General features: G+C 47.0%; 1 protein-coding gene across 2 annotated transcripts in view; it reads right to left on the bottom strand.

Annotated features, from left to right (window-relative positions):
• Positions 1-24354, bottom strand: part of LOC144770404 (sacsin-like) — a 311092-nt gene that overhangs the window by 74990 nt on the left and 211748 nt on the right. For both annotated transcript variants that reach the window (XM_078654911.1, XM_078654912.1), the window contains one exon: positions 7614-7702. In XM_078654911.1, the coding sequence (XP_078511037.1) occupies positions 7614-7702 (89 nt within the window). The remainder of the gene's footprint in view (positions 1-7613; positions 7703-24354) is intronic.

Below are 24354 nucleotides of genomic sequence, written 5' to 3'. Positions count from 1 at the left end.
GCGACCTGCCCGGATCCCATGTAGTGAGCAGTGGAAGAGCAGGGGGAAAGGACCCTGCAGCGGCACTCTGCTTTAGGCACCATCCGAGTACGAAACAGCGCTCAAACCCAGAAGAGAGGAGCTTACAAGTGCAAACTCCCCCGACGTAGGAGTCGCTCAGGTGTCGATAGGAAGTGGTCTGGTCGGGTCACTTTGCTACCCTCCGTTTGGGCTTTTTACACCCAAAAGAACCACAAGGGAGATGGGAGGAAATACCGACACTAGTGAGTGTCGCACCGTGAGGCAAATACTGACTGCATAGACTACACAAAGAGCTACTCGTAGGAAGCGAGTGCAGTACAAGTAGCTGCTCCCTGGTGAAGAATGTAGATGACTGGCGGTGATGCCGCATCGAAGTGGGACACTTGCTGGACTTTCCAGAGACAGTAGATCACCAGCAAGCAAGCCTTGTCCAGCCTCAGAAAGGCTCCACGTTTGCGCTTCCATTGGCGGACAGGCCGAGGGATGCTGGTTGCATATAGCTGGGCGGCCGGCACCAGAAGTGAGTCACTAGACACGGAACAAGGAGGGCATATGCCAAAAACGCGGGGACAGCACGACATACAAGCACAGCACAATCCATCCGAACTTGCCGTCTCCCCATGACACAGTAGCTAGAACAGACAGTTGTCCTCACAGAGCCAAGAGCTGCGTGGGGGTGGAGGAACCGACTATCGACATGGGGAATGCCGACAACAAGCAACCAAAAATCAACTTTGAAAAACGATCAACACGCCTCCAAGACCCCACTGCGGCTTCACTCACTTTGGTCCCCGAGACACAAATGGACTCTGACCAAGACGATTACATCAAAACAATGATACAGGAGTTAGGAGGCAGCCTGAGAGCCATTGACACAAAATTAGACAACATGGTGGAACAAATGGACCACATGTCCCAAAGGATGGATAAGCCCAAAAGTCGGATGGACATACTGGAGCAGCGAGACTCAGAGGATCGTCAGGCAGCATCACAGGGCAGCATGCTACATATGGAGAGGGTCCTTGATGTGATCAATGCCCACAACAAGGACTTGGAAGCAAGGTCCAAAAGGAACATCATCTGCAACACGGGGATAATGGACTCGACCAACATCCAAAATATGGAAAGATACATAGAAGAATTGCTCCAAGACCTCTGTGCGGACGAACTTACCCCGACATTCCTGGTGGAACGAGCGCATCGTACCCTGGGCCCTAGACCGGCTCCGGGAGCCCTTCAAGACCGATTATAGCTCACCTACTCAACTATAGAGACAGACACTGTGCTGAGAGCGGCCAGAGATAAAGGGGACACTCAATACCAAGGGAACAGAATAGCGCTGTATCCGGACTTCCCCCAAGCAGTCCAGTCGGCGAAATGTGAATTCATACCGGCCAAAAAACTGCTGCAACAGGCGGGCTCGCAATATGCTATGATGTATCTGGCCAAGCTACGAGTCCACACTGGAGGGAAACCCATGTTTTTCACCGACGCCAGCGCTGCTTTGAAGTTTGCAAAACAGACTGCCAGGAAACACCGACAGGAGGAGGCAGAGACCTTGCATGATCCTAACAATCAGATGAGTGATAATGACTGACAATGTACAGGGCTGGGGGACATGCATTCTACATTACTAGGGAGACCATTGATGATTACTCAATTATGCCAGAGCCGCCCATATTCGCTCTGCCATCCTGTCCAAAAGTGACAGGGCAGATAGCAGTTAACCCCACGCCCCTGCGGGATGATTCCCTGTTGATTCCCTTTTACACTAAGTTCCATGGGTTCCCTCACGAGGGGTGTTTTTCAGCAAGGGATGCACAACCTGATTGGGGGGTTGGTGTGGGTGGGGGATGGAGGGAGGGGTGTTTTCTTTGTTGTTGTTAGATGCAAGACAACTCAGCCATGGCCGTAAGTTATTTTACCTGTAGACAGCCACATCTAGCTAAAACACAGAGCAGACATGCACGTAAAGTACAACGAAGGCTCTATGTCTGGACTAGGGTCAAACGGGGGAAGAAAATAGACAGTGATATAACTAAACTAGATGCTAAGACGCTACTGCAGCCACCCGTCTAAACTCAATTGCCTGATTTGGAATGTGCGAGGTCTAAACGACCACCGTAAATCCAGGCTTGTGCAATCTTATCTGTCTAGGCACCGACTAGATATTTGCCTCCTACAGGAGACTCACCTCCTGGGGATGACCAGCATGAGACTGTCCACCGCTCGCTGGAGCGAGATTAACAGTGCAGGCTACTCAAGCTACTCCTGGGAGGTAGCGACTCTCATAACAGAACATAACATAACATAACATAACATTCGGAAATGGGTCCCCTGGAACACACATTAATCGATAAAAGATCCAGAGGGGCGGTTTCTTCTCCCGAAGGGAACACTATATCACAGTCCATTAATTATAGCAAATGTCTATGGGCCCAACGTAGATGATCCTACATTTTTCACACAGCCATTATCATAACAGTTTTAAAACCGGACAAAGACCCTACTCATAGGGATTCCTATTGCCCAATTTCACTAATAAACATAGACGTGAACATTTTCGCAAAACTTTTAGCTACTCGAATGCAAACTCTGCTCACCAGAATAATACTACCAGACCAGTCCAGTTTTATACCTGGACAGTCTACGTCCCACAATCTCTGATATTGGCCCTAATGCATTACCTGGCACCATACGTTCCGGCAATCGCGGCCTTGCTCGATGCCACTAAGGCATTCAACTCCTTGGAGTGGAGCTTCCTTTTTCCGCTGCTACACTAAATAGGTCTCAGCCCCATCTTTACCCATCAGATAAAACTACTATACATGATGCCCACGGCGTGCTTGCAGGTGAACGGCCTGGTCTCTGAACCCTTCGATATCTCTAGGGGGACAAGACAGGGGTTCCCCCTATCGACCTTACTTTATGCCATTGCAACAGAGCCACTTACAGCACGTATCAGACAACATCACACACACCCGCAGCATTGGGTTCACATCACAGGGTCTGTCAGTTTCATTATACGCAGACGACATCACACTATACATGACCGACCCTAAAGAAAATTGGGCACCCATGACATGGGAATTGATCTGATATGAGGAACTCTCCAGGGTGCGATAAACTGGAGCAAATCTGTCATCTTCCCCTTGACATCCAGCACTCGGCCCTTCGACACTGAGTACCCAATCACCTGGACGACAGGACCAACATGGTATTCGGGGATTTGGCTGAGCAATGACCTTAACGGATGATGGTCCGAAAACTACGGCAGAGTAATAGACTGGATCACAGAGAGGGTACACAGTTGAAAAACACTGCCCCTCTCTCTGGTGGGATGCATTGCGTTGGCTGAAATGATCATACTGCCCAAGCTGTTGTATCTCTTTGTTAACATCCCCATTCCTCCAACAACACACTTTTTCAAAACACTGCGCTCCCTCATGTTGAACTGGTGTGGGCGGGGAAACAGCCCAGGATAACGTGTGAGGTTCTTACCCTACCCTAATCCAAAGGGGACCTGGCCACACCTGATTTTGCATTATACGCTTACAGTGCGCTGGCGCACTTCTTACACCACTGGGTACACCCTACACCCTTCCAGACGCATGTGGCCTTAGAAATAGACAGAACAGCAGCACTGCCACTTGCTACCACCATTTTTCAAACGTATAGTAGATCACAAGGTGAAGTTAATACAGTGGAGGCGCTGCGATGGGCTTGGACCGGACTGCGCAAGAGAGCAAAGCTAGACACGTTATACACCCCCCTGATGCAATTGGAGAATCATCCACAGATACCCCCACTGGGAAATCATAGGGCGCGGGAGAGAGCGACACAGCTTAAGATATGCAAGGGCAAGGACCTATTTCCCGCAGACACCTTCCTAACTTTGCAACAGATGTGTGGACAGATGCCCCCCACAGCAGCGGACATGCTCCTGTATTACCAGTTACGCTCCTCCTGCAGAAGTCGGTTCGACACGTTTCCACGACCCCACCACCACTGCCTGCACTAGAAAACGTACTTGCGATTGAACATGGCCGCAAGTTGATCACTCGCATGTATAACACTATGCAGCGGGAATCCCCACTAATTACCAATAAGGCTAGAGCAGTGTGGGCGGCGGATATAGAGATGGACATCTCGGACAATTAATGGCAATTGGTCTGCGGTCAATTGCGACTACTGTCCTCAAATTACCGGCTGAGATTGATCCACTTCAAGCATGTGCACCACCTATATCGGACACCGGTACAATTGCACCGAATGGGTCTGCGCCCCGATGATCGCAGTTGGCGGTGTGGGGACGCACAGGCCAACTTCCGGCACGTGGCATGGTACTGCCAGCCGGTGGCCAACTTCTGGATACACCCATTGCAGCACATACAGGCCATTACTGGACATAAGCTGCTCTGCACGCCGCTCGCTGCACTGCTGGGTGACAACACAGATATTCCACCCAAACGTAAAAGATTGACTTCGATGCTGTTAATTATGGCTATACGCCAAGTAGCCATTCATTGGAGAGCGACTCAGCCGCCGACCACTAAACATTGTATCATTAGTGTCACACACTGTAAAACGCAACTCGAGACATATTGGGAAAAGCTGCCAGCGCGGTCCCGCCCCCGAGATTTCTGGGAGCCGTTTGTAAACTGGCTGAACACGATGAACATAGACAACCTTTAATGTGCCTACAAGGTATTATTAATGGATGTATGACATTACAACGCATGCTTTTACAACGCTGTTTTTACAACGCATACCATTACAACGCATAGTGCTTTTAGGCGCTGGATAGTGAATTGTTTAATTTACTATTCCAACTCCAGTCCCCGTGGATAGTAGGGAAGGTGTTGGATAGTACATTAAACACATTCCCTATCCTAGAGCGCCCCCAGCGCAATGCGTTGTAATGGTTTGCGTTGTAAAAGTTGCGTCGTAAAGGCACTGCGTGGTAAAAGATGCGTTGTAAAGGATGTTTCCCATTATTAATACCTTTCTTGACATTGAAGACCGGCATCCCTCTGCCTCTCACTAAAGTGTAGTCTCGGCATAGGAAAATATACGACAACCACTGTCGCCATACTGTTATGTACTGCTGTTGATTTTATCCGGTATAAGCTGTATATGAAATTGGTGGTTATGACACCCATGGCCTGAAGGCCGAGTAATGCTTGATGATTGTCTTGTTGAATGTGATTGTCATTTTTTGTTACAAATGCCAATAATAAATAAATAAGTAAATAAATTACCATTGAAACCCAGGCCAGAAAACTGCAGTGACTAATAAGCTCCCGTCCAGGCTATAGAAACTTCAAGTAGTACAGAACGCTGCTTCCAGGATCCTTCCTAAAATTCTCAAGCAACCATTCATCCAGCCCAGCACTAGCAGCCCTGCATGGATACCAGTTCAGAAAAGAATTCAAGTTAAGGTGCTTTGCATCGTCCCTACAGTCGTACATGGGAAAGGCCTTCTTATCATCCAGAAACTAACCACCCCCTGTGCTCCAAGGAGGTCTCTTTGGTCCGGGAAGCTAGAGCTCCTGATGGTACCTATGGTCAGCAGAGAAAGGGGCAGCGTCTATTCCTTTGCTTACCTTGTCCCTAAACTATGGAACTGTCTCCCCATTGCCCTCAGATTTCAACAGTCGGAAGCTGGTTTCAGAAAACTCCTAAAAACGAATCTTTTCTATGCTCGGCACTAGCCTGAAGTTCATCAAGGCATTCCGGCTGGTGGTGGTCAGCACTGGAAGGCCCAGTCGGGTAGCTATGCGCTATACTAAAACATCAGAATAGAGTAGTTATGTAGAGCCCTTACTGCAACTGGGTAAGGTTGGGGGATAAAGACAGACAATTCAATAGATTGATTAAGGTGGAATTGAAAAAAACACATTCGGAAGACATGTAATATTGGTATGAAATACCATCCTATCTCTCTGCAATTGGAAGACAGATTCTTCTAAAGTTTATGCCTGAAGCTCACTGACACGTCTGAGTGAAGTGATAGCAACTAGGAATGTCACCTTCCAGGATACAAACTGTAGGAGGCAGGAGTGGAGGGATTCAAATTGAGGACCCATTATTCTTAGTCTTGTTAATACAATATTTAAGTTCCACGTAGGAGCTGGTGGCAGTCTGGGTGGAATCACTCTGTTAAGACCTTCCAGAAATGTTTTCATGACTGGAATCCTGAATGGGGAAGTGTGATGTCTGTTCTGTAGATATGCAACTACTGCCACTAGGTGTAACCTTATAGATGTAAAAACTAAAATCAGAGGTATGAAATGAAATAAGCAGCAGACAATGTCTTGAAATTTGGCTGCTAATGGATGAACATGTTTGGAATGACAGTAGTGAATAAACCTTTTCCATTTAGCAGCATAACAGTAGTAGGCCTACATGTCTCTTTAAGAATGTCCATGCACTGCTATGAGGGATCAGATCAAATTCGAAGACTACAGGAGCCAGATGGGGAGCTACTGAGAGTTCCAGTAGTGCGCCTGAACGTCTTCCCCAAGCAACTGCTGATGTGGTGAAAGTTTCTGATTGCGAAGTGGAATGTTTGGAGGTGTGGAAGTGAGCACCAGGCAATAACCAGGTTGGATAAGCATCCACCGGTCTGAGGTGATATTCCGCAGGCGGGAAAGTAGGCCACAGATTATGTTAGCATTTTATGACCCTCTTTGTAACTATTGGATTTTATTTACCTATACAGGTGATCTTCTTCTTTGAAGTTAAAGTACTGACTGGACATTGAAGTTATTCAATAATATTAATGTGTCATACCATAAATCTATTTCATCCCGACTACCTCTAAAGTAAGCCTTGACTGCCAACCATTTCTACCCTGAGAATGTACAGTGCCCAAAGGAGGCCATTCCATTCTCCAGTTGCAGTGCAATATTATTGTGGTCCCGGATCATCAGTTTTAAATGACAGTACCCACACATGATATTTCCCAGTGATCAGTGACTGCCCTCAAGACACCCCAAATAACCCTCTCACTCATCAACTGTATCTTTAGAAACAAAGCAGTGAAAGTGGCACACCTTTGATGGATGAACTACTTAAAGTGCATTACACTATATTACATTATTAGGATATATGCTACCCCAGTCCATAAAGTATATAATTGGCACTCTGGCATGTCAGCTATTTCAAAGGAATAGCTATATTATTATAATGTTGCTAGAGTCCGGTCCTTTATCCTATCATCTTCACTGAAAAATCTAATAAATTACAGGGAGAGGTGAAAGGTACATGGGTTCAACCGTGAGAGAACATCTGTGCTCACCGTGATTGGATCCGTACGGAGTGGCAATGCTTACACACATTCCTTTACCAATTTGCCATTCAAAGTTAGGTTTGCACTCTCTGTTAGCTCTATCTAGATCCTGCGAACAGATCTACCTTAATTAATGCTACTCAGCTGACTGGCTGTACCTAAAAGTAACGACTAAACATAAGGAATGGGAATTGTTTAAAGATGCATAAGATTTGGGTACCCGTTAAAGAAGGTACAAAGTCAATCTTTCTTTTTACTAATAAAGGAGTACAATTGAATATCCAAATAAAAGTCTTACTGCTTTCTCCAATCTTCCTAAGATGCTGAAGAAGTCCAGGTTTAAGATCACTGCGAAGGAAGCATCCGGCAAGCCCAGGTAGGAGTGTTCTGCAAAGATAACAAAGAGTGCACTTTATTTTCACACATGTTAACCTCAATGCCAGTGTGAAACAGAAGGCAGTCCTGTCATAGGAGCACCCAATACAGGCCTTCTGGGATGATAGGCAAAGAGTTGTGCTAGATGTTTGCAAGACCTTTACAACCTATGTGCCTCTAATGGACAGGGTGAGAAACAACTCTTGCCCTGGACATTCTAAAGTACTGCAAAGAGCAGGAGTTTCAGACCAGTGTAGCAGCTGAAAAGTATGCCCCAGCTGCAGAATAAGGGAAACAGCTTTTACCACACATTTTTTACCAAATATGCTTTTACCACGCAGGTAAGTACAACACAGGTATATATTTGTACCTTTACCATGCAGTACTTTAACCACGCGGGTAACATTTTTTTTTTAAATCACAACATTTTTACGCTTTTTATTTATTTTATTTAAGTGATTTTGGTTTGGGTAGAGAGGGAACGATGATACATGTAATAAAAGGAAGCAGGGTATTTCATAAGTCTAGGCGGAAAGTAGCTCCTTTATATGGAGGACCATGCAACACCACAGACACTGTGCTCACCTCAAATGTCTGTTTTTCTAGCATATACATACATATATATGGTGTGAGAGCAATTGAACATTTCCCTAGAATGAAGCCTATGAGATTCTCGGATTATAATCGGATGGAGTAGTGCTTGACTAAGAACATTTTCCTGTTGGGAAATTAATTGTTCCAACAAGAACGAGAGATGGCTATTGGCACTTGCTTTCTCGCCTCCAGTTATGCGAATTGACATCTTGGCTGGTGGGAGGAGCAGGTGCTCGGGCCCAAATTTGGAACAGTGGCCAGAAAAAATATTAACATGGTTGAAATATATTGATGACGTCTTTGTGCTGTGGCAGGGCACGGAGACTGAAGCAGACCAATGTATTTGTGATTTGAACAGGAACTAATTGAATCTAAATTTTGTGGGGCAGAAGAGTAAGATTCTTGGATATAACGTTTTGGGTTAGGGGGATAAATTGGAAACTACAAATTTTAGAAAGCCAATGGACGGGAATACATTTTTATACGCCAGTAGTTCGCATCCGAGACCCCTTATAAGGAGCATCCCCTTTGGAGAATTCTATAGAGTGAGGAGGGCATGCAGAACCCTTGAAGAGTATGATAGAATCGAAGAGGAAATTAAATGTCGTTTTATTCAAAGGGGATATCCAGTTCCAGTTTTAAAAACGCCCTCAGATAAAGTGAGGAATTTGAACTTGAAAGTACAGAAGACAAAATGATACACCCAGATTTATAACAGCATACAACACTGAACATAAGAGAGTGAGACAGATTTTTTTTAAAAGCACTGCACTTTATTAAGGAGGACCCTGTAATAGGACAAGAATTGAAGAAAAATCCAGAAATCACATACAGAAAATCCAAATCACTGACGGATTATCTGTTTAGAAGTGACTGTTTGGGGGTACAAAAAGAGGGCTTCTGACAGAACGATGAAAATACAATGTTTTTTGACTTGCAAAAAAAGTTTTGTGGTGTACATTCTGAAGTGTCTCTGTAGGAAAGTATATGTTGGTAGTGTAAGAAGTTGGCCTGATATATGATGTTCACTAGTTCTAGTGACCACCTTGTATCAGTCCAAACAACCCTTATGGTGATTGGTTGTAAGTCAACCTTATAGACCAGCTATCCTAATGGTAGCATGGACAAAGCAGTCTTAGGCTAAACTCTTTTGGCATGTGAAGCCAGCTGTTTTACCACAATATAACCCCTTGAATACCAGATGAAAGGACACCGCACAGGTTGTTATGAAAATAAACAGTATATTTATTAATAACAACACCTCTGAACTCTTTATGAGGTCAGAGGGCTAAGCACATGACAATCTCTTAGGAAAAATACGATAAGTTGCACGAAATCACAATGGTGCCCTAGGGGCACGACAAACCATATACTAAGTAAGTGGAATGTGAAAGTCAATAGAAGGAATGGAGCTGTCCAGAGGCTGTAGGATCGATGGGACCACGCTACACTAACACTAGGTAAGTAATAGGAGGCCCACGGAACGCGTGTGCAGAGTGTGAACTCACACGCGAGATGCGTAACAACGTCTATGGACAGTACAGTTCAAGTTAAAGGTGAGTACGGACAATCCTGACTAGATAGGACTAAAACGACTGTGGAACTAGACACTAGGACAGTTAAACTACCCTTGAGCACCGAAATGCTCTTGTTACCTCACCCACGGGCCGCGGGTGCATAGGGTTCAAAGTGCGTCGGGTTCTCGCGTTGAAGTCAATGGAGCCTGAAAGAAAAGATGCTGCAGGCGACCAGGAGGAAGATGTCCGGTGCAATCCAAGGGTGGATTGTTGAAGAAGGAGACCTGAAAGCAGAGGGGACAATGTTCACAGTCACTAGCCAGTGACTGGAGTGGAACCAGGAAGGAACCAGATGTCGTCGTCGCGATCAGGTGAAGAGTGGACGCTTGACTCTGCAGCCACGTGGACCAGGAGGTGTCTTCGATGACCAGGATGGAGGCACGAGCTGTCCCACGCAGGCTCTCGCTGTCGGCGGTGTTGGACCCGGAATCGGCGTCAACAGGCCTTGGCAAAGGCAACCCACGCGGTGAGTGGAGAAAGCGTCTGGTGCGGACTAGGAGAGTCCGGGGTGCCCCTCTTTTGGAAGGGAGCAAGGGCCAGTCTGGAGCAACCAGACCAGCAGCAAAGATTCAAAGGTTCGTCGTCTGGGAGGCCACTAGCCAGCTGGCAAGTGACCAGACAACGCGTCGAGCAGCAACAAAGCAGAAGGGCCCCACGCAGATCTCGTAGATGCTGGAGGGCTGATCTTCGGTGCAGGAGCTGCTCGGGGATGGGGCTTCTCAATCCCCAAAGCACTTGGTCGAGTTTACCTCGGGAGTTGTGCTGGAAGCAAAGTGTAGTTTCTTCCAAGATGGCCAGTCCCACGTGTCTCGTCGCACCCACGGGTCTCAGCTTTGCTGCAGATGTGGGTTGAGGTCGGAGAGGTCTGGGAATCCAGGTCTCGTCAGGCTCTGAAGTCTGGATCCTGGAAGGAGGACGACAAAGGGAAGCCGCTGGACGCTTGATGGGGCCTGCTTGTGCAGGGTGGACACTCCTTGCCCACAAGGGAGATTCTTCAGTCTTCTGTGGAGCAGAACGTCGAAGTCCAGAGTTTCATCTTGTAAAGTTGTTCAGGATAATCTGATTTGGAATGGGACCAGCTCCTACCTTTATCCTGCTAAAGGGGGCTGCACTACTGACTAGGTCCCTCCCCTGGGTGGGACCAGAAAGGGGGGTGGTTACACCCCCTATCCTTTGTCCGGTTTCCCGCCAGAGCTGGGGCTGGAGTGTCCCAGCAACTGGTTGGAACCGGTGTATGCACAGGTCACCTTGTGTGCCCCAGGCATGTCTCATTCCTTTCAAGCCTACCCTACCCAATACACAAAATCCTGTCTGGGGTGGTGCTAGCACCTCCCAAGGCAGGAAACCCTTTGTCCAAGCCGTCCTCGCTGGAAGGACTCCCAGCAGCAGGAGGTCAGACTTGTGTCTGTGGTGGCAGCATCCATTTTGTGATGCCAAGGCTCGAGTTAACTTTAACCGGGGTTCTCAGTTACATACATGTTGTGTCCCTCTAGAAGGGTGGAATGCTACCCCTGTCGCTAGAATTGGCGAGGGGGTTGTATTCCAATTCGTATGACACCTTACTCGACATGTTTTGATAATGTTATACCAGAGTTAGCATTTAACCGCGAGGATTATAATGCACTTAAGAGTATATGGTATAGCGTTATCATGGAACAGCTATTAGGACTTGGTTCCGCAAGCTGCAAACGGGCTCAGCTCATGCCAGAGCACCATCTCACATAATTCCAAGCACTCTGCCGTCAGGATTGATAAGGCCTTCCATAGGAGTGACTGATAGGAATATATGTGTCCATTTTAGGTTTAGATATAGGTATACTATATCTATAGCAAAGGGTGATTACACCACCTTGCCCCAGCTGTCGTGCAGCCAGTTGTGTCAGTTTTGGATGGCCAGCCAGGGGTGGCATAATACATGCTTCAGCCCCTGGTAGGCCCTGGGTACACCTATGCCCTGGATACCTAAGGTATACTGTACAGGGACTGATAAGGTGACTCAGTATCCAATTAGATATGTACCTAGGGTACATGGAGTCCATTTTAACAGAGAGAGCAGAGAGCCTGGGGTCCTGAATAGCAGGATTCCAGGCCAACTAAGTCAAAAACCAGCAAAACACCAGGCACAAAGTTGGGGGTAACCATAGTCAGATATCCACCTTCCTACATAACCCCCCCCCCCCAAACGAAAGGAGATAAGGCTATCCTTGACCAGGTAAGCCTATATTGCCTGAGTGGCCATATGAGGAGGTGCATGCACTGGCATGGTTACCCCCTATCTCATGGTCCACTAAGCAATCCCTCACCCTAAGGGTATCTGAGGGTCTCCACCATAGGGAATCTCTACCTGTGTTGTGTTTTGGCAAAGTAAAAGGCTGGTGCTGGGATGGAGTACTGAAGTGAGGCTCCACTAATGTTGGGCTCAACTTCCTCCAATCACTATCCACCATGTATGCCTTTCTTTCCAGGACTGAGTTGCTGTATGCTCTCAGGGTCAACCTCTGGCTACCTAAAGCTGGAGGCTGGGTCCCTCTGTTTGGCTTACTGGAGGGACAGGTCAGGTTTGGGGCCCTTAGGTCCCAGGTTTGGCTGTGCCCAACAGTGTCCATCTGTGGGAGGTCCCTAACTAATTTTAAGGGGGATCCCTCCGGAGTTTGTTTTATTTTTACTTGGCTAGGACTACTAGCTTCAGTGCCCTTAATCTGCTGATTGGGGAGTTCTTTTGGACAGGGGGCCCTTTGGGGTCCTCCACTGGCCTCCCTGACCTCTACAGCCCTTGGCTGACTGAGGCAGGGTAGAGAGGGGCAGGTTACCTGCTCCAGACTGGGTCCCACCTTGGAAGGGTCCACTGACATCAGGGGCTCTGCCAGGCTAGGCCTGACCACCTCTGGGGCAGTTTCTTCACAAGGGGTAAGATCAGTTCCCTGAGGAGGCTGATCCTTTCCTAAAGTCTGGTGGGAGGGAGATTTCTCTTCCTCCTCAATGCTCTCTGTTTGAGTGGAGTGATCCATAGTTTCAGGCTTCACAACACTATTATCAGTCTGAGTTTGGGCTGTGGCCATCACAACCCCACCAACCTTTTCAGGAAGGGACTCAGTTTGGGTATGGGCTGTTACCATCACAGCCCTGCTAACCTTTTCAGGGAACGAATCTATTGGAGATTGGGCTGAGACTGGCACAGCCCTCCTAACCTGTTCAGGAAGATTTACCATTTTAGAATGGGTTTCTTGTTCTACCTCAGCCCAGGCTGAGATCTCTAAATCATTCCCCAGTAGGCAATCTACAGGCAAGTTTGATGACACTGCCACTCTCTTGGGGCCAGTGACACCTCCCCAGCTGAGACTTACCACTGCCAATGGATGATTTTTCTGCACTCCATCAATGTTTCGCACCTGGTATGTGGCACCAGGTATAAGTTGCTTTGAGGGGACTAGGCTCTCAGTCACCATGGTGATGCTAGCCCCTGTGTCTCTATAGGCTTCAACTTTTAGACCATTGATGAGGGGCTCCTGTCTGTACTTGCCCAAAGTGTTGGGACAATCAGTGAAGTTGGCAAACCCCATGCCATTCTCACAGGCAAGAGTATCTGAGTTAGGGGACCTGGTTAGGCCAGAGTCCCCAGGAACTCCCAAAGTAAATCCACCCAAATTCTTGGGGGCACTCCCACCACCTGGGGGATTACTACTAGTAGTAACGGGAGGCTTGGAAATGTTACTTGGGGGTATGTTTTCCTTATTGTTGTTGGCCCTTGGGCAACTGCTGTCAGTTTTCCAATGGCCTACCTGTTTGCAGGTATAGCAATAAGGTTTCTTCTGGGTATTGGAAGGATTCTGGGACCCACCCCCCTCAGAGGATTTTTGGGGCCCTGATGTGGTTGGATATGTAGATTTATTCCCACCCTTCTCTCGAGGCTTGGTTGATTCCTTCTTTTGGTCACCACCTTGGTTCTTAGGCCTAATCCTGGTTCTGACCCATTTGTCTGCCCTCTTACCCAATTCTTGTGGAGAGGTCAGATCAGAGTCTACCAGGTGCTGGTGTAATAACTGGTTCTGACAATTATTTAAGACTTGCTCTCTCATAATTAGATTATACAATCCTTTGTAATCAGTAACATTACTTCCCAGTAACCAGCCCTCCAGAGCCTTAGTGGCACAATCAACAAAATCAGTCCAATCTTGAGCCCGAGTTTTCTGGGTATCCCTGAACATCAACCTGTACTGTTCAGTTGTTAAGCCAAACCCATCAATCAGTGCAGTTTTCAAGACTTGGTAATCATTAGCATCCTCATCTCTAACAGTGAGGAGCTTGTCTCTACCTTTACCTTCAAAGGAGAGCCACAATATAGCTGCCCACTGACTCTGGGGTACCTGCTGTACTTTGCAGGCTCTCTCCAAAGCAGTCATCCACTTGTGGATGTCATCCCCTGTCTTATAGGGGGGCACTATTTTACTCAGGTGTCTATTATCAAAACTCCTGTCTCTATCCTTAGGGATATTGCTGCCACCAGTGGGGACTACCCCACTCAACTGTTGCTCTCTAGCAAAGGCAAGCTTCTCCTTGGCAAGGGCAAGTTCTTCCCTCTGGATCCTCAGATTAGCCTGTTTCATCCTTGCTTCATGTTCTCTCCTCTGAGGGGAAGTCATTCTCCTCTGGGGAGAAGTCATTCTCCTCTGGGAAGAGGCATGAGAGTGCACAGATCTATGGGAGTCCCTAGAATGAGATCTATCTCTTCTAACTCCAACTCCCCCGGGTAAGCTGAGCGCGTTATAAGTTTCATATTATTATTATTATTATTATTATTATTAGTTAGGCCTGCTTAAGGTCAGTACTGGGGGTCCCCCAGATCCTTCCCTATGTAGGTCTACGTTGGCCCTAGTAAGTCTGCTGACTAGCTCAGGACCTTTGTCTGCCTCATCCCCAGAAGGATCCTCTTCATTCTCCTCCTCCTCTACATTCTCAGTTTCAGGGAGGTCTGGATCACCATGGGTACCCTCTAAGGCTGGCATGCTCCCATCTGTATGAGAAGCCTTTCTAGCATCATATGTCTCTATGGGCCAGATGTAGGTCGGCAAATACCGGTCGGTAACGGCCGATTTCGGCCGTTACCGACCGGTATTTGCAAATGGAGATGTAGGGGCCTTAAAATTTACAGAATCGGTATATTTACTGAATCGGTAAAGTTACCGATTCTGTAAAATACTGATTCTGTAAATTTACCGAATCGGTAAATCAATATGTAGGTGGCACTGAAAACAGTGCCACAGGCCCTTACCGATTCGTTATTTACCATGTAATACTATTGCATGGTAATTAACGAATACCTGTGTACATGCACATCTGTGCATGTACACCTGTGCCATGTGGCACACATACATGCCCTTAGGGCATGTATGTGTGCCACATGGCACATGGCACACAAGCCACAAACAGGGCTGCAACAGGGTCTTAAAGTGACACCCTGTTCCCCTTGGCAATTCGGTAATTTTACCGATTCTGTAATTACCGAATCAGTATTTGCCATTGAATCCTATGGGCTTCAAGGCCCATAGGAATCAATGACAAATACCAATTCTGTAATTACAGAATCGGTAAATACCGAATCCTACCGATTCGGTATTCTTTACCGAAAAATTACCTACATTACATTTACCGATTCATAAATACCGAATCTGTAAAATTCGGTATTTATGAATTGGTAAATGTAATTTACCTACATCGGGCCCTAAGAGACCTAACAGAAAAGGAGTGGTAGGGTTAGAACCCTGTTTCAATTTCCTGGAGGTACACAATTGTCTCATCTCCTGGAAACTGAAAGCTGCATATCTGAAAAGGACCTGTGGAGGGTCACTAACCACTAGGGGAGTCTCTGAAGACTCTCCATGGGTAGACATGCTTCTAGTGTGGTGTAAGTGATGCACCTACCTACACTATGTGTTTTCCTACTGATCCCTTGCTAAGAGTTGTAGTCAGGGTGTGCTAGGCCCTTTCTACTACAACAGCTGGTTCAGTAGAACTCAGAGTATTTCTAAGCTTGTTATATGTACCTAGAGTGCCTTATGTGATCTTTCAAATGATATTTCAAGATTATATTTGGTAAAACAACAGCAAGCTCAAATCCCAACCACTGCACACCAATGTGAGAAGTTGGCCTGATATATGATGTTCACTAGTTCTAGTGACCACCTTGTATCAGTCCAAACAACCCTTATGGTGATTGGTTGTAAGTAAACCTTATAGACCAGCTATCCTAATGGTAGCATGGACAAAGCAGTCTTAGGCTAAACTCTTTTGGCATGTGAAGCCAGCTGTTTTACCACAATATAACCCCTTGAATACCAGATGAAAGGACACCACACAGGTTGTTATGAAAATAAACAGTATATTTATTAATAACAACACCTCTGAACTCTTTATGAGGTCAGAGGGCTAAGCACATGACAATCTCTTAGGAAAAATACGATAAGTTGCACGAAATCACAATGGTGCCCTAGGGGCACGACAAACCATATACTAAGTAAGTGGAATGTGAAAGTCAATAGAAGGAATGGAGCTGTCCAGAGGCTGTAGGATCGATGGGACCACGCTACACTAACACTAGGTAAGTACTAGGAGGCCCACGGAACGCATGTGCAGAGTATGAACTCACACGCGAGATGCGTAACAACGTCTATGGACAGTACAGTTCAAGTTAAAGGTGAGTACGGACAATCCTGACTAGATAGGACTAAAACGACTGTGGAACTAGACACTAGGACAGTTAAACTACCCTTGAGCACCAAAATGCTCTTGTTACCTCACCCACGGGCAGCGGGTGCATAGGGTTCAAAGTGCGTCGGGTTCTCGCGTTGAAGTCAATGGAGCCTGAAAGAAAAGATGCTGCAGGCGACCAGGAGGAAGATGTCCGGGGCAATCCAAGGGTGGATTGGTGAAGAAGGAGACCTGAAAGCAGAGGGGACAATGTTCACAGTCACTAGCCAGTGACTGGAGTGGAACCAGGAAGGAACCAGATGTCGTCGTCAGTGGACGCTTGACTCTGCAGCCACGTGGACCAGGAGGTGTCTTCGATGACCAGGATGGAGGCACGAGCTGTCCCACGCAGGCTCTCGCTGTCGGCGGTGTTGGACCCGGAATCGGCATCAACAGGCCTTGGCAAAGGCAACCCACGCGGTGAGTGGAGAAAGCGTCTGGTGCGGACTAGGAGAGTCCGGGGTGCCCCTCTTTTGGAAGGGAGCAAGGGCCAGTCTGGAGCAACCAGACCAGCAGCAAAGATTCAAAGGTTCGTCGTCTGGGAGGCCACTAGCCAGCCGGCAAGTGACCAGACAACGCGTCGAGCAGCAACAAAGCAGAAGGGCCCCACGCAGATCTCGTGAATGCTGGAGGGCTGATCTTCGGTGCAGGAGCTGCTAGGGGATGGGGCTTCGAAGGCCCCAAAGCACTTGGTCGAGTTTACCTCGGGAGTCGTGCTGGAAGCGAAGTGCAGTTTCTTCCAAGATGGCCGGTCCCACGTGTCTCGTCGCACCCACGGGTCTCAGCTTTGCTGCAGATGTGGGTGAGGTCGGAGAGGTCTGGGAATCCGGGTCTCGTCGGGCTCTGAAGTCTGGATCCTGGAAGGAAGACGACAAAGGGAAGCCGCTGGACGCTTGATGGTGCCTGCTTGTGCAGGGTGGACACTCCTTGCCCACAGGGGAGATTCTTCAGTCTTCTGTGGAGCAGAACGTCGAAGTCCAGAGTTTCTTCTTGTAAAGTTGTTCAGGATAATCTGATTTGGAATGGGACCAGCTCCCACCTTTATCCTGCTACAGGGGGCTGCACTACTGACTAGGTCCCTCCCCTGGGTGGGACCAGGAAGGGGGGTGGTTACACCCCGTATCCTTTGTCCGGTTTCCCGCCAGAGCTGGGGCTGGAGTGTCCCAGCAACTGGTTGGAACCGGTGTATGCACAGGGTACCTTGTGTGCCCCAGGCATGTCTCATTCCTTTCAAGCCTACCCTACCCAATACACAAAATCCTGTCTGGGGTGGTGCTAGCACCTCCCAAGGCAGGAAAGCCTTTGTCCAAGCCGTCCTCGCTGGAAGGACTCCCAGCAGCAGGAGGTCAGACTTGTGTCTGTGGTGGCAGAATCCATTTTGTGATGCCAAGGCTCGAGTTAACTTTAACCGGGGTTCTTAGTTACATACAAGTCGTGTCCCTCTAGAAGGGTGGAATGCTACCCCTGTCGCCAGAATTGGCGAGGGGGTAGTATTCCAATTCGTATGACACCTTACTCGACATGTTTTGATAATGTTATACCAGAGTTAGCATTTAACCGCGAGGATTATAATGCACTTAAAAGTATATGGTATAGCGTTATCATGGAACAGCTATTAGGACTTGGTTCCGCAAGCTGCAAACGGGCTCAGCTCATGCCAGAGCACCATCTCACATAATTCCAAGCACTCTGCCTTCAGGATTGATAAGGCCTTCCATAGGAGTGACTGATAGGAATATATGTGTCCATTTTAGGTTTAGATATAGGTATACTATATCTATAGCAAAGGGTGATTACACCACCTTGCCCCAGCTGTCGTGCAGCCAGTTGTGTCAGTTTTGGATGGCCAGCCAGGGGTGGCATAATACATGCTTCAGCCCCTGGTAGGCCCTGGGTACACCTATGCCCTGGATACCTAAGGTATACTGTACAGGGACAGATAAGGTGACTCAGTATCCAATTAGATATGTACCTAGGGTACATGGAGTCCATTTTAACAGAGAGAGCAGGAAGCCTGGGGTCCTGAATAGCAGGATCCCAGGCCAACTAAGTCAAAAACCAGCAAAACACCAGGCAAAAAGTTGGGGGTAACCATAGTCAGATATCCACCTTCCTACATGTAGTACCACACTACGGGAACGCAAGAGGATACTGCAGGATAGGAGAGCCATTATTAACAGAGATCGGAGTTACCCCTTGGTTAGGTACTTTTGAGAAGGAACACCACAGTGATCCATCATTAATGAAATACAGTTGTATAGCACAAGCGCCAAAGAAAAGTAGGGGTGGAGACTGTCCCAGACACCCAAAGGCCAGTGGACAATCTCGGGCTTGCGTCTTGGTCCCCTGCAACATTTAAGTATCTAGGTATTTACACATTTTACTCTCTATAGGATCTGCAGGAGGGTAATTTAAGGAAGTGTCTCCGACTTGCTTGTGCGGAGCAAGTGGTTCATGCCCGCCATTAAACAATCCACAGCAACATCCTCCATCGTCGGGGGAGGGGCGCCAACCTAGCAGGGCCACCTTGGCTTACGGAGGCGGAGAATCCCGTTAATTGCATCCAAAGAAAAGAATGTCAAAGCCAGGTTCCGGATACCACCAGCATGTCATTCAGATGTGGTTGCACGCAGATGAGCTTCAACCCTGATGCATCAAAACACGCCTTGATCACAGGTGAGTATTAACTCTACAAGGTGCAGGTGTTTTTAACTTCATTCTACTGAAAATACCTACGAGTCCCACAATCGAATGTTTTCAGTTTCAAATATTCATGGGACTTCAAAGAATTCACACGAGAACGAAGTTAAAAACACGTGCACCTTGTCACATGTATGATGGATTATTAATTAACAGGATGTCTGCTGGCTGCAAAATGAATTGTGAACAGAGTGAATTCAAGGGTGGGCCACTGTGTGTGCAAGAGTACTGCAGGCTTTGTACTTTGTAAGTGGTTTAAGGCAGCCAGATTTTGCGAGGGTACTTTCATTTGCATGCCGTAATGACTGGATTTGAAAGATTGCAGCTGAGTGAGGAACTATAAATCGACAAGGTTTCATTGTACAGAAGTGGCATTTCCTTGGATATTACGTACAACATCATACCACTCTGCCCTACATGGAATTGAATCCTTTTGAGGCGAATAGAGTGTATGTTTTCATAAGTAAATTCAAAGGCTGTATAACCTCGAAATCAGTGAAGGAGGACATAACACACTGTTGAAAGGTATTAAGGATTTTGTGGTGCTCAAGTCATCAGTGATATGAAAACTAACGTTAGTGAAATGCTTTTTCATGGATCCAGAGTGTTTTTAATTGGAACTGATTAATCAGAGCATTGAATTGTTTATATTTTCACTGACTTTCACTATTATTCTAAGAGATTTATTGAGCGCACAACTACCCGTAGGTGTCCCGGCACTATGAATACACTAACAGTAAAGAACAGAATTTATTGATTGAAAAGCCAAGTTTTTATCTGCTTCCGAAATGTTAATAAAGAAGTGCTGGTCTTAATTTGGGATGGTAGGCTATTGCAGAGTTTGATGGTTGTAACTTTGAAAGACCTATCACCCCATGAGACTTTTTTTGTTCTTGGGACCTTCAGAAGGCCTGCCGTGGAAGAGCGTTATGTTCTGTTCAATTAAACTTTGAATTGACCCATTTCCATTATGAGTGTTTTCTATTGAAAAAGCATTTCATTTGCTAACATGGGTCCCTCTTAAAAGTTTATTAGAGCATATAAGAACAAGTAATTGACCATGCTGTTATTGCATATGATTAATACTCTTGCAGAGTCGAAACGCGTTATGCTGCACATACTGCCATTATTAAAAGTCTATCACTATTGATCGGCTGGTTGACTTGTTTTCAAGCTACTGGAGGTGGAGAGCGAGCTTCTCTTTTCCAAGTATTGAGTAAGTGACGCTTGCTGACAAGCCCCGACTCGACAGGCTGGGCGTTCTGAATGTCAGATGTTGGATGAATATATATATATCGCCAGCAGGTAGTTCTAGTTAGGATCTAGTTTCCATAAAAAAAGCCTATAACTTTGGCGTTGTTTGACCAATCTTTATGAAATTTCATTTAAAAAGTGTCAAAGTAGGTTCTGTGTGTCTTGAAAAGTTTGTGTGTGATCCCTGCAGTGGGGACCGACAAATAAGGGCGCTAAATAAGGGTGCGTTTGTAATGTTAATTCCCATAGGAACAAGTTTTTGAACCTACAGCCCGAACCGCTGGACAGAATTACACCAAATTTGTCAGAAAGGTAGATGTTGTTACGCAGATTGTGCTTTTTGTTATTTGGTGCAAATCTATTCAGTAGTTTTTGTGAATTTAAATTCGAACAATATACTCATGTCTCTGGCCATGGATATTTTGCAGCAGTTTCACAATAGTAGCGGAGATTTTGGGAAGATTCTTTGGGAACTCACAAATGCGTGCACCAGTGGGAAGGCTCTGATTGGCTGGACCCAGCCTGAACAGAAAGTTTCGCCTACCATTTTATTGATCAAGAATGGTTACTATGGCTGAAAATATGTGTCAAAGCTAACATAAGGAGTCGGTGTGGAGGTACTCTGACCCCATGTTTGAGAAGGAATATGCTACTTACCAGTATGCATCTGTTCTTGGCATGTAGGGCTGCTGATATTCACATCTTATGCATAGATCGCCGCCTAGTGTTGGGTCCGGATGATTGTGCATTGTTGTCCTGGAAGAGTCTTCGAAGTATCACGAGATAGGTGGCTCCTCCCCTGGACTACAGTGCGCCTGGGCATCCTCTCCATCCTCAGATTGTTTTTCGCCATTGTGGCAGGGATGGAGTATGATACAGTAAGTGATGTCCATGCTAGAGATAAATTCTGAGTGCTACAGCTGCAACAGGCACCGGGGAGGAGGGAGGGCGATGTGAATATCAGCAGCCCTACATGCCAAGAACAGATGCATACTGGTAAGTAGCATATTCCGTTCGAGGCATGTGGGCTGCTGAATTCACATCTTATGCATAGAATGTATAGCAGTCTCCTCCTAGCGGCGGTTGCCCGTGCCAGCTGCAGCAGTTTGAAAAAGAGTTTTGAGTACAGCCTGTCCTACAGCTGCTTGCTGTTTGGAGTGTACATCTACGCAGTAGTGTTTGGTAAATGTATGTATGGTAGTCCATGTGGCTGCCTTACATATGTCTTCTAGAGGAATGTTTCCGAGGAAAGCCATGGATGACCCTAACTTGCGTGTTGAATGCGCTCTTGGGGGAACTGTTAATGTGTGTTTAGCTTTTTGATAACAGATTTGTATGCACTTAACAATCCATCTGGCTATACCTGACTTGGAAATGGGGTTGCCTTTGTGCTGTGGTGAAAAGGCAACAAACAGTTGCTTGGTCTTTCTGAAAAGTTTCGTTCTGTCTATATAGTACAGGAGAGCTCTTTTAAAGTCTAGGGTATGTAGAGCTCTTTCTGCCACGGAATCTGGATTAGGGAAGAATACTGGCAGTTCTATAGCTTGATTGATGTGAAACTGGGACACCACCTTTGGCATAAATTTAGGGTTACTTCGCAGCACTACCCTATTAGCGTGAATTTGTATGAATGGCTCCTGAATAGTTAGGGCTTGCAGCTCACTAACTCTTCTGAGTGACGTAATTGCCACTAGAAAAGCTACTTTCCACGTTAGGAATTGTATCTCGCAGGAGTGTAGAGGTTCAAAAGGTGGTCCCATTAGTCTGGTAAGAACCACGTTGAGGTTCCAGACAGGTGAAGGTGGGTGTCGTGGAGGAATGATTCGTTTGAGTCCCTCTAGGAAAGCTTTAATAGCAGGTACTCTGAAGAGTGAAAGGTGCTGCCTGTTCTGAAGATAAGCTGCCACTGCAGCTAAATGTATACGAATGGAGCTATAAGCCAGATTGCATCTGTGTAAATGTAAGAGGTAACATATGATGTTTTGAGTAGATGCATCTAGCGGATTTATGTCATTATTGTTACAATAGATGACAAATCGTTTCCACTTCGCCGCATAGCATGCTCTGGTTGTATGCCTCCTTGCCTCCTTGATAATATTCATACAGTCGGGAGGCAAGTTTAGGTAACCAAACTGTATGACCTCAGGAGCCAGATCGCAAGGTTCAACTGTTGCGGATCTGGGTGCTGAATGTCGCCATGGCTCTGCGTTTAAAGACGGGGTGTTAATTGCAGCCTTTGATGAGGAACCACGGAAAGTTCTAGGAAAGTGGTGTACCATGGTTGCCGCGCCCATGTTGGAGCAACTAGGATCAGTGTCATTGAGTGGTGTCGCAGTTTGCGTGCCACTAGTGGTATGAGCGGGGCTGGGGGAAAAGCGTACGCAAACTTGCCTGACCAGTTCATCCATATCGCATTGCCCTGAGACTGCGGATGTGGAAACCTGGCGGCGAAGCTTTGGCATTTTGCGTTTTCCCTTGTGAACAGGTCTATTTCTGGGTGACCCCACCTTTGGAAGTACGGTTGCAGCACTGAGGGATGTATCTCTCACTCGTGCATCTGGTGGCTGCGTCTGCTGAGCAGGTCCGCCATCTGGTTGTCTCTGCCTGGGAGGTGTTCCGCCATGAGGAAGATGTTTCTCTGAATGGCCCACTTCCATATGCTTTGCGCTATATGGGACAACTGTGGAGAGTGTGTCCCCCCCTGCTTCTGTATGTAGTACATGGCAGTCATGTTGTCTGTCCGGATTAACACGACTTTGTTGCACAAGTGTACCTTGAAAGCTTTCAGTGCCATAAAGATTGCCATCAGTTCCAGCAGGTTGATGTGCATCCTCTTTTGCTGTGTCGTCCATAGTCCCTGCACTGTGTAATGGATGACATGAGCTCCCCATCCTAGGAGAGATGCGTCCGTCGTCAGCACTATTTGTGGTACAGGTTCTTAGAACGGTCGTCCCTTGCAAAGGTTTTGTCGGTTCCACCAATGCAGAGAGCTGCATGCACGACCGGTCACCAACACTAGGTCTTTCAATTTTCCCTGAGCCTGGTTCCACTGACGTGCTAAGCACTCCTGAAGCGGACGCATGTGTAGCCTTGCGTGAGGGACTATGAAGATGCAGGAGGCCATCATGCCTATCAACTGCATAAACACCCTTGCTGTGAGCGAGTGTTGGGGTCTGAATTTCTGAACGAGTAACAGAATGCTGTTGATTCTTGCTGAATTTGGCTGCACCTTTGCCGCCAGAGTGTCTATTGTGGCTCCCAGGTACTGCTGTACGTGGGCGGGCTGAAGATGAGACTTTGGGTAGTTTAATGAGAATCCTAGCTGTGTAGGAGGTGAATAGTGCGGGACACGTGACTGGCACATTGCTGGGCTGACTTTGCTTGGATGAGCCAGTCGTCCAGATAGGGGTAGACGTGAATATGGTTTCTCCGTAGGTGTGCAGCCACCATCGCTAGGCACTTGGTAAACACCCTGGGGGCTGTAGCCACCCCGAAAGGCAGTACCTTGAACTGGTAGTGCTGATTTTGGATGGTAAACCTGAGATACTTCCTGTGTGCTGGATGTATTGGTATGTGGAAATACGCATCCTTTAGGTCTAGTGTTGCGAGGCAGTCTTCCTGACTGAGTAATGGTAGAACTTGCTGTAAAGTGAGCATGTGAAAGTGTTCTGACAAGATGTATTGGTTTAGGGGCCTGAGGTCTAGTATTGGCCTGAGAGACCCGTCCTTTTTGGGGATTAAGAAGTACAGAGAGTATACCCCGTACCCTGTTCCTGTATAGGGACGAGTTCTATG

Source organism: Lissotriton helveticus, chromosome 7, assembly GCF_964261635.1.
Source record: "Lissotriton helveticus chromosome 7, aLisHel1.1, whole genome shotgun sequence".
NCBI lineage: Eukaryota > Metazoa > Chordata > Amphibia > Caudata > Salamandridae > Lissotriton > Lissotriton helveticus.
This window is presented reverse-complemented; position numbering and strand designations above follow the sequence as displayed.